At 35.1% G+C, this 11,933-nt stretch overlaps 1 protein-coding gene across 1 annotated transcript; it reads right to left on the minus strand.

Moving 5' to 3' along the window:
* Positions 1-410: 410 nt before the first annotated feature.
* Gnmt (Glycine N-methyltransferase) lies at positions 411-11,506 on the minus strand. Its single transcript, XM_073991793.1, has 4 exons — positions 10,688-11,506; positions 9,632-9,759; positions 9,306-9,562; positions 411-845 (listed from the first exon to the last, which is right to left on the minus strand). The coding sequence occupies exons 1-4, from the start codon at positions 10,903-10,905 to the stop codon at positions 576-578; spliced, it is 873 nt and encodes a 290-aa protein (XP_073847894.1). The 5' UTR covers positions 10,906-11,506; the 3' UTR covers positions 411-575.
* Between the last annotated feature and the right edge of the window lie 427 nt (positions 11,507-11,933).

Genomic DNA, 11,933 nt, shown 5'->3' on the forward strand with positions numbered 1-11,933 from the left:
TTTCCTGTGCTAATTAATATGCATTAACATTTAATTTCCAACTTGAAACCAAAACATTAAGCGGTCATTAGTTTAGTTCGTTTAAACGCTTTGAGCTGTACAAACCACGTCTCTAGATGGGCCTTTCTCAATTGCTTCCAGTATGTCTCCAAACATAAGAACACGACTATCCAATATTTACATCAGCACTTCCAACTACATCAAGAGCAATATGGATTACTTGGTAGAGATTTCAATAGTGGTCTTATTTTTTGGAGCTTTACTGAATAAATTCTTAATTCTCAATTAAAAAATGAATTGTATTTCACTGGTTGTTTCTTTTGCTGTTTTGGATCGAAGTCCGGTGATCAAAGCCAACCAATAAAACTGAGTACACGTAATCGAAAATAATGCATTTTGCATAAATTACATTTGTTTGTTTTTCTTTTGTTTAAAATGTGTTTCTATTTATTTATTTATATTTAGATACGAACGATAAAATTCGGTTTGCAAGTGCGTACCTATTTATATGTGTATATAAGTGTAGATTAGCTAATGTGGTATAATATTCTTAACTATGCTACTACAACTAGATCTTAATTTAAGCCTTTCTCCATCAAATGAATGTAGAAAGCGGGATTTTGAATTTCACTCAAATCCTTGAAATCACCGAAAAGTTGATGTTCAGCACCAGCACCAAAAATTTCCTTCAATATGTTGGTGAATTGGTTAAGCATATGTGGATAATAGGACAGACGGAATTCGCTGGTCATATTGTTAGCAGCGATAAGGTAATCCATTGCAACCATAGCTGGTTTACCACAATAGAACAATACGGATGTCTTAATGTCAGCAGTGTGGCTCGACTGAAAAACAAAACGAAAACAAAAAATAATTAAATAAAATCACTGAAAGTCTGGCAGGTATGTATGTAAATATGTAGTTCAATGAATTTCTAAATGAAAACAAAATATTTACGACTTATTGCAAATGGAAATAAACAAGAGCAGAGAGTTTTTTACTAAAAACAAACTATGAAGGAACTTTTAAATATTATTTTTTGTAGTGTGAAGAATTAAAGTAGATGACGAATTGACCAATATGCCTCCTAAGTTAGTATTATTAAATTCTGTCATCAGTTATCGAGGTAGCATTCTAAGATTCGTTTCCTTATATGTACACTCTAAACTGTTTTTGTTGAATTTCACAATGATAATGATAGGCAACAAGATGCGACACAAAAATGCGTAACATTCAACAGCTTTGTTGTTGTAAGAGTTTGCGCCTAAAGTGTTTAAAACTTTACACATTTTTTGCGATTTTAGACACAATTTATTGTAATTTTGCGTACTTTTGTTTGTAAATTTCAGCAAACTTATGCTTAATGTCTGAATGTGTTTGATAAAACTGCATTTTCAATACGAATGTACATATATGTAACTTAAAAACTTATCTTATTTCATTTGTAAACTAAAAATGTTTATAAAAATAAATAAAATGGGAATTTATGCATAAGTACATAAAACATAAATAAAAGTTGTTGTACACATTTTTGCATTTTATGAACAAGCACCGAAGCATACAATTTTTTTTATTTTTATAGTTATATACGTGCAAATTATATTTATCGACATTTTCAAACACTTTGTCACTAATTTGGCATACATAAAGGCATTTTATACGGAACTTAAATTTTATTACTTATATAAAAACAATATTACACTACCACGTCTGCTCAAAACAAAGAACGGTAAGCAGCTAAGCGCGAGCACGTGTTTTTATTTCTTTGGATTTATACACACTTTTTGTTGTGATTTTGCTACAGTTTGTGTTTAATTTTAGGCATATTCTGTTGAAAAAAGTTTTTGCAACACTTAATGTTTAAAATTAAGCAGTTTGTGTTTAATTTCAATCATATTCTGTTTTTGCAATAAGTTGTGTCTGAAATTTCGCATTTCTATAAATTGCACTACAATTTGTTAATTATTACGCACCACTTAAAAAATCAATAAAAATCACAGTGATTTTCATTGCAATTTTCAACAAATAATTTAGAGTGTATGTATTGATTGAGTGTAACTTTTCTATTTGGGGATTTCTGAGTAAAATCGGACACCTTTTCAAAATAAGGTTTTTGATTTCCTTTATTTTTTGCTGTGGTGACGTAGGGGATGGAAGATACCAAGGAACGGTCCTGACCGGTTTTAACATGGCAAAGCCCAGGATTTATCTTGGTCCCTCTTTCATCCCAAGTGGACACTGACCTCCCCGTGGTGTCACCTGGGGAACTGCCTTTAACACCCGTTAAAGGTAGTGAGCTAACATGTGCCGCGCGTTCACCCATAAGAACGTTAAAAACTTGGGTTTGGGCGTCGGGTTAGTAACCCTCCCCTAGAAAAGACAGCCTACTATGAAAAAACGAAAGAAAAGAAAAACAAACCCCTCTAAAGTTGACGAACCCCGCAAACGTTTTAAGGACCATGATCTGCGAATCTGCACCTGGAATTTTCGCACTCTTTATAGAGAAGGTGCAGTCTTCGCATTGGCAGACGTACTTGAAAAGTACAAGACCGATATTACTGCCATACAGGAAATACGATGGATTGGGAAAGGCGTCACAACAACACCTAAAGGTGACGCACTGTATTATAGCTGCCATGACGTAAAGCATGAGTTTGGTTGTGGATTCGTAGTTAGCCGGAGACTAAAACATCTTGTATCCAGCTTCACTCCAGTGAATGAAAGACTTGCTGCAATTCGAATAAAAGCTAAATTCTTCAACATCAGCTTTATCTGCGCTCATGCTCCCACTGAAGAAAAGGATGAACAGACCAAAGATATATTTTACTAGCGCTTAGAAGAAACATATGACCGTTGCCCTTCCCATGGCATTAAAATCATTCTAGGCGATTTTAATGCCAAAATTGGAAAGGAGAATATCTTTGGCCCAACAGTCGGGAAATTCAGTCTCCACAGTGAAACATCTGACAATGGTATGAGACTGATAGACTTTGCAGCTGCAAAAAACATGGTAGTTAGCAGTACCAGATTTAATCATCTCGATATTCATAAGGGCACCTGGCTGTCTCCAGATCAGAAAACAAGAAACCAAATTGATCATGTTGTGATAGATGGAAGACATTCATCGAGCGTGTTGGATGTACGATCGTTCCGAGGCGCAAACATTGATTCGGACCACTACCTTGTTGCAGCAAAGGTACGCACCCGCTTAAACGTAGCAAACAAAGTACGAACAGACACAACACGAAAGTTAGACATCGGTAAGCTGCAATCACAACAGATAGCCACAGCATATTCCACTCAACTAGCCCAATTGCTTAATCAAAGCCCTCCTCATCCCGATAACATATCAGCGCAATGGCAAAGCATTGCCCACTCCATGCAAACAGCCGCAAAATCCATACTTGGATACCAGAGACCTCCACCAAGGAATCCATGGTATGATGAGGAGTGTCGTGCTGCCACCGAAGAGAAAAATGCGGCATATAAGGCTACTTTACAATCCGTAGCAACGCGTAGCGCACGAGAGAGATACAGGGAGAAAAGGAGAGAGGAGAAACGTCTTTTCCGCAGGAAAAAGAGAGAGATGGAAAAGCGGGAGTGTGAAAAAATCGAGATGTACAGGAGCCAGAATGAAGTCCGAAAATTCTACCAAAGAGTCAAGCATCAAACTGATGGCTTTGGTACAGGCACATCCTCCTGTAGAGACCAGCAAGGTAATTTGGTAACTGATACAGATAGTGTACTCAGGATATGGAAAGAACATTTTTCAAATCTGTTGGTATCCAATAGCAGCGAAGACGACGAAGATACCACAGTCCCAATCCCAGAAGATGGTATTGAATGTATACCGCCCAGCCAAGATGAGGTAAAGACAGCAATAAATCGGCTGAAGAATAATAAGGCAGCAGGGGCCGATGGCTTACCAGCCGAGCTGTTCAAAACCGGAGGCGACACGCTGATAAGGTGTATTCATCAGCTAGTTAGCACCATCTGGCAGGAAGAACGAGTACCCGACGATTGGAACCTGAGTATCCTGTGCCCCGTCCACAAGAAGGGAGATAAGACTGTATGCTCTAACTATAGGGGCATAAGTCTACTCCCTACTGCCTACAAGATCGTGTCAGGGATATTGTGCGAACGACTAAAGCCAATGGTCAACGAGATTATTGGACCATACCAATGCGGCTTTAGACCTGGCAAGTCCACCATTGACCAGATATTTACCCTGCGGCAAATCCTGGAGAAGACCCAAGAGATGCAGATCGACACCTACCACCTTTTTGTCGATTATAAAGCAGCCTTCGACAGTCCGCTGCGCTCAAAGGTATTCCAAGCCATGTCTGAATTTGGTATTCCCGCAAAGCTCATCCGGCTTTGTAAAATGACTTTAACTGACACGAGGTCCTCAGTTAAAATAGGAAAGAACCTCTCCGAAGAGTTTGGTACCAAAAGAGGTTTCAGACAAGGAGACAGCCTTTCGTGTGACCTCTTCAACATCCTGCTAGAAAAGGTTATACGAGAGGCAAACGTCAAAAGAAGTGGCACAATCTACACCAACAGTCACATGTTACTTGCTTATGCTGATGATATAGACATCATGGGTCGATCAGTAAAAGAAGTAACTGATACCTTTATAAAGGTCGAAGGAGAATCTGCTAAAGTGGGTCTGGCGGTAAACGGTGAGAAGACCAAGTTGATGGTGTCGACGCGCAATGCGTCCATTGAGCTCGGACCGACTGTGGAAGTTGGTTCCTATAATATTGAGGTAGTAAAAGACTTCGTCTACCTCGGCACCTCCGTCAACACAACAAACGACATCAGTTGTGAAATAAAAAGAAGAATTGTATTGGCCAACAGATGTTACTTTGGATTAAGTAAGCAGTTTAAAAACAAAGCCACATCTCGTCAAACAAAAATAACGCTCTACAAAACACTGATACTACCCGTGCTGATGTATGGCTCCGAAGCCTGGGTACTTGCGCAAGCAGACATGGCAGTGCTTGGTGTGTTTGAGAGAAAAATTCTTCGAAAGATCTACGGACCAATCTGCGTTGACGGTGAATATCGACGTCGCATGAACCACGAGCTGTATCTGCTATACAACGACATGAATATTGTTAAACGTATCGAGATGCAGCGATTGCGTTGGCTAGGCCATATCATAAGAATGAGCGATGATGAACCCGCTAAAAAGGCGTATGAATACATGCCAGATGGCGGTGCACGCAGAATTGGCAGGCCAAGGAATAGATGGCGCAAACAAGTGGATGATGAGATGACAAGGCGCGGTATTCCAGTGTGCAAAGCAACAAATAGAGAGGAATGGAGATCTCTTCTTAGTTCGGCCTATAGAACAAATGTTCTGTAATGGGCCAGCTAAGTAAGTAAGTAAGTAAGATGCTGTTCATCAGCTAAATATTTAAGTATATTTTCAGATTTTTTTGACTAAAGGTTCCAGAGATATTGCGCTTTAAAAAGTCAAATTCTGTAAGAACTATATGCAAAGAAATACTCATAGCTTCTTTAATATTGGTCCAAATAGAAAAAACGTTTTTTTATATTTTTTATCAGCTATCTGATTAAAAATAAAGAAAACTTTGCACAGTGTGCTTGGATAAAATTTTCAATTTTTTTGAATTTTTATGTGGTCTATAAGGGCCACCACAGAAATGTGGGACTTTTGGATTTCGTCATTGTAACCGATATTTCGACTATGTATATGTGTGTATGTCTCTTTGATGAAGAAATGAACGCAAAAGTTATCCATTTTGTGTGACCTGTAGATCAATTGTGTCTTCCCGCACTTTTTATAGTAAAGCTAGCAAAAGAGCGAACTACTGACGTATAAATACCGAACAAATTGTATCACCGATATACCTCACCATATAATGGTTAATTTTAGAAATTGAAATGTTTACACAATTAATGACAAACCTTTAATAATAATGATTAAAGACGGAGATACATAAGCGGCTGACATTCTTGCAGCCGGGCCAGATTTCAACTGGTTTATGTAATGAGACATTATGGAATTGCCCTCCTCTACGTATTTCCATTTAATGCTCTTATCGTAAAATCGGGGACAGCTGCTTTCAAAATCTATATACATTTTCTAGTTATGATTAACATGGATTAGTTTGAAAATCATAACATATATACTTTCATTATCTGGTATAATACATAGGAAAGAAATTACAGTTTATGTGAATCTAACCTAATTATTAAATTAATTAAAAAATCTCGGGAGTAGATTGGCGAAAAAAGCATGTGCATGCTCAATTCTTTTAATTGTTTTTATTGAAAATGAGATAACGATGGCATAATTGGCAAAGGTTAAGCTTGCGATAACACTCAGATTTTTTTTAAAGACTAATTGAAATTTGAAGGAAGTCGTTAAAATTCAATTAAACATGCGCATGGTATTAGATTTGTTGGATCTGCATAATTATAGTGCTGATGTAGATCGACTTTTGAATACCCTAAGGGTGTTAAATATTCCTTTACAAAGAAGTATATATAATCTATATATTTATAATTTAGACAAATTAAAACAAATATTTTTCTTCATTTTTGCATCCTGTTCTAAAGCATCATATTCATGTTTTAAAATGTCATGTTATGGTTTTTTGCAGATTATCAAAAACTAGGTCATTGTTTTGACACTATTGTTTGCAAAATTTTAAGATAATATTTTTTCCAATTTCGTGCTAGAAACCTACACAAAGTCTAAAACGTCTACACAATCTCCGAAAACCTATCAAAATAATTTGGTATAGGTATTTTACTGTTGTTATCTAAATTTTCAGACTGAAGCCTTAATCGGGAGTTCCGGTTCAAAAGAAAAACCTCAGCAAATTGTCAATATACATAGATCCATGTTTTGGCGTGGTCCAACATTGGGTATCCTAAAAAAGCAAACAAATCAGCAAACATAATCTCTAGCTAGCTCCAGCGACTGCATCAGTGGTGGATTTTATGCTACTTATCATTCAGAAACACCCTTATGAAATTTTCTGATATTTTAAAACATGTTGATACAATCCAGAATAGCTTCGAATCTTTGGAGGTTTTAGCACTATGTTTTTAGTAGAGTTAGAACCGAGTGTATTTTTCCCATAGGCAGGTCAAGTTCGAATATGGCTATATCGGATTGTAATTTGGTAATGGTATTAAAGGTACTCCGCATTTTAGGTATTTTGAGGATTTTTAACCTTCTCAGAAGTCCCAAAACTTTTCCAACAAAAATTTTCAACATAGGGTCAGGTTTTGGTATGGCTCTATAAAACGGTGCCACCGATTTTAAGTTTTTTTGTTTTATCTAATCTATCTAACTGGATGTTCTTCGGTAGTTATGGTTCCCTTTGGTTAAACATTTCCCCATAAAAAATTGTGGACATAGGCCTACGTTGCACAGTGTCAATGCAGCAGCCAAAAATCTCGGAGCACAAATATATTGATGGGAATCGACAGAAAGTATTCCAATTAGAAGGATTTGAATTTTGGCATTGATACGTTAAGTAGTTTTGTCTATATGAGGGTTCAAATCCGATAATTGTGGGCAATGTGCATTTTTCTGAATATTTTCTCAAAATTAACAATATTTATTGTACTCAAATATTTGAATATTTAAAGTAACGGTCATTATAAAACTGATTTCTTAAGTTGCTTTGGATGTAATAAACTTGGCTTCACATTTATTTGGAAGTAAATAGTGATCATGTGGTTTTTACAGTTAGCCAGGCCTGTTGTTCTTAGTTCATCAATTTTGTGAAGCAAATTTTAAAATTAGTGGAGTGGGAAATATTGTATTAAAGTGTATATTGATTTTATTTGATGTTTGAGTTGCGGAAAGTGAGTACTTTAAATTTATAAAGGTATCAGCTGCAGAGGTTATTTGTCTTTTTCAGTGACCACAATACACTTTTGTGGGCTTTTAAAGTACCCAATTATTTCTGTATTAAATAAATTGTGTCAGTCGAAATCAAAATTTAGATTTTTAACAAAAATGGGAGTAAAGTGCTCAGTGTTTCACCTAAAATTGTGAGCACTGGTACTTTCGTAACAGAAAGAAACTTAATTATTCCATAATTTCAGAATATTTTATGGTGGAGGGTATAAAAAGTTCGAACCGGCCGAACGTAACGGGTGTTACTTCTTTTAGTAAAAAAATAATCGATCAAAAAATTGCTTTTGGCCATTAATTGTTGAAATTTAAATATTAGCTTTGACCGTCCTATTTGAATAGAAAACTTTGCAAAAAATTGGCTGACATATGGGCTTTGGAAGGGAAAATTAATTGTGATTTGTTTGTAACATATGGCATTTTTGGAAACAATGCTTGAAGTGGCATTTTTGAAAACATTGCCCACTGTAACTCGAAAACGAATGATCTGATTTCCATACGGTTTTGTGGGATTATTATACACATAAATATCTTCCTTTATGGCGAAAGTCTTTTTGCGAAAAAATATTGACAGATTTGTGGCGAAGGTCTGTCTGTCCATTTTTTGTTAACATTGAAATTTTGACTTTGACAGTACACCAGGACAAAATTATTTGATTCTTAATGATCCCACAAAGATATATGCTGAGCGGTTTATTCGTTTTCGAGGTACATGCACACGTAAATTGCTTATCCGAAAGTAGTACAAGATTAACGAACATTTAGATGAAAATATCTTCTTAAAAATTAGGTAAATTTCTTTTAAAAAATTATTAACAATTATTTTTTTTTGTGCTCAATAAATGGTTTTAACTCCTAAACCAGCAAATTTTCTGCCAATATTAATCACCGCGAACCGTTTAAGTTCTTCTAGATAAGTTTTTTAAGATCTTATGATGATTATGAGAGAGGTCTCCCTTGTCCCGTATGGGATGTTGTGGAACAATGTTTTTTTTTTTTTTTTTATGATGATTATGAAATTATGAAGAAGTATATTTGTTGGCGCTAATTCGATAAAATGTGTGTCTTCAATGAACATTTTAAAAGCTAAATGTACATTTTATACATTTTTATATCAACATAATAGAGAGTGAATAATAATTAATTTCAGCTTTCCAAAAATCTGAATATACCTTAGAAATCCGCAAATAATAGTGAAAAATATCATAATGAGAATTTTCCCGCAAATAAAATTAAAATTTAGTTCAAGGATGCTACAAGGATGTCCCAAATTAACACTGGTGCACTTGGAAACATGTAACATGTTAAAGGCCTATTGTCAATTAACATGTATTTGTTGTTTGTTTCATAAGTTATTTAATTAAAAACAAAGAAGTAATTAAAAAAAATTAACACTTACATTGTAATACAAGCTCTTGGCAGGTGTGGCTCCAGTCTCCAAAATATTATCATAATTACGATGATCAATAATTAAAACACCGCCGGGTTTCAGGCACTTTTCGAAATTTTTAATAGCTTTCTTGTGTTCCAATTGTTCAGGTGAAGAGTCCATCAAATGGGCAAATGAGTTACCCAAGCAAAGGACAGCATCAAAACCGTCTTTGACAACATCCTTAATGTCATCGTACAAAGTCAACCAGTTGGCTTCTTCAATGACTAAAATTTGAATGTGAAGAAGTTGATATTTTTGAATTTCAACAAGTTTATTTTAATTTTACGACTTACCCCAATTGTCGAAGGCAGCTTCCTTGCGGCGGTTCCAACGTTCTTTCAAGGCATATTTCAACATTTTGTCGGAAGCATCTACGGATACGACTTCGAAACCTTCCTCCAATAACATGATGGAATCGACACTAATTTAATGCAAATTGAATGAAATGTAAATTTTAATACCCAGCATTACGGACATTCCAAAATGGAATTCACTTTCTTAAAGACCTTCAAAACAAAATTTTAAATATAAGGACATACTTCATAAAATATGACTTTTTACAACCTCATATGCCTGTATGATATTTTGATGAGTTTTTACCTAAGATTACATAAAATCTTAATTATAATATAAATTGATTCGATAAAAAAGCATCCGCATAAAAAGCTTTTAAAGCTTTTATTTTTCAGAACTTTTAACAATTTTTTAAGTCACTGTAACCAGATATTTAACTGAAAACAAGGTATAGGTGCACACGACATAACTACTACTGTTTCTCACTAATTTTTTCATCGTATCATATATCATATATCATTTTTTTATTATTTATAACTTTATTTCATATATGATAAAAACTAAAAGTGGTTTATGCGGGGCCGTTTTTTAAATTTAAGTGGAATAAAAGTTATTTTAGTTATTAACATGTAAAAGACCATCCGTTCGTGCGACAGGAAATCATTTGTTTTGAGAAAAAAAAAATTTAATTTCCTAGAATTTTTTCAATTTTTTTTTTCAAAGTGGTTTGTGCGGATCCTTTTCTTATAAAAAAGTGGAATGAATGTTATTTTAGGCATTAATAGGCAAAAGTTCATTCATTCTCACTACTGCAAATCATTTTTGAGAAAAAATGTCAAAAAGTCATAATGAGTGGTAATAGCAATAAAACGGAAATTCACCGTAATTATAGAAATGGTATAGCTCCTTGACACTTAAGACTCAACATGACCAGCTTGTGTTAAATTATTATTATTGAAAGTAACAACAATTTGTTGTCCTTTTATTTGTATCTGCTCTTGAGTTTCGAAGTCATATTTTATGAAATATTTCTAAAAATATTATTGTCCACTTACCCTGTGCCGCAGGCGACATCCAAAATGCGTTTACAATTCTTGGATTTCAAAAGATTGATCAAGAACTTCTTGTAGTTTTCTGTGCGGGAATTTTTGTCACCAATGAAAATTTCCCAAACCTTAGCAGCCTTTCCGTCAGCATATTGATCACGGACTCCTTCGGCGGAGATACCATCGGAACGGGAAACGAAAACACTATCAGCTGAAGTGGCAGTCATATTGGATGCTATTTGTGTGTACTTGATCAAACGACGTGAAAGACCTAACTAATTTCGCACTCCAAAATGTCTATTAATAAAAACCCAACGCAAACCCCGTCTACTACCCCAGCGGCGGCGAATTCAGCAGAGAAAAGAAAGCAATAGTCAACGCATGAGACACCTAGTAATCCACCAACAACTATTGTTGTTCGTTCGTTAGCTATGAAAACGTAAGCAACGACGACGAAAACGAAACTTGTACTCGCAATGCTCATAGATAACACCCAAAATTTTTAATCAGTTTGTTTTTGTTTTTTGTTTGTACCATATTCTGCTTTGCAAAATTTTGAAATAAATTTGATAGACTACGAATTTCAATTACCGTTCATTAGACAGAAAATCGTTTAGTTGGTAGGTGGTGTTAGGTGATTTATAAATGATTTGTTGCAGCATGTAGGGTGTTATCGCATAATGACTGTCTAATAACTGGTATAAACTTAGGGAAGGGCTTGTTCGGGTTTTCGTTTCTTTTTTTTTTTTTTGTAATCTTATCAATCCAGAAGCGAAATAGCAGAGTACTTATTCCATGTTTGTTGTTTACCAATGCCTGGATGACACTGACCTTAGAATGATTAGAAATATTTTTATTATTATTTTAATGAAAATTATCGTCATCTCATCATTAAAGTAAACCAGAAAATATGAGGCGTTGGGGCGTTGATATGTCCCATGTTATTGGGGGGATGCTGAAGATTTAAAACTTATCGGCATAAAAAAAAACATTAATTCATATTCGGGAAGTACTTCGCAAATACATAGACGGTTTTGACCCTCTGCCTGTGGTGATAATAATTCCGCATGTCTTAGGCTTTAGATTTTCATTGTTTCTTTTTTGCCGGATCTAAGAATATTATCAATGCCTGGCCCGTAAATATAAAATCAGCATACACAAATGTCACGTGTTATGGTATTCCCTAAATAGGCCATTATCACGAAACCAAGACTTTATAAAAGGGAGCTATTTAAAAAGTACAATAATAGAACTA

This window comes from Musca autumnalis, unplaced genomic scaffold (assembly GCF_047663935.1).
Source record: "Musca autumnalis isolate F117 unplaced genomic scaffold, ASM4766393v1 scaffold_1, whole genome shotgun sequence".
NCBI classification, from domain to species: domain Eukaryota; kingdom Metazoa; phylum Arthropoda; class Insecta; order Diptera; family Muscidae; genus Musca; species Musca autumnalis.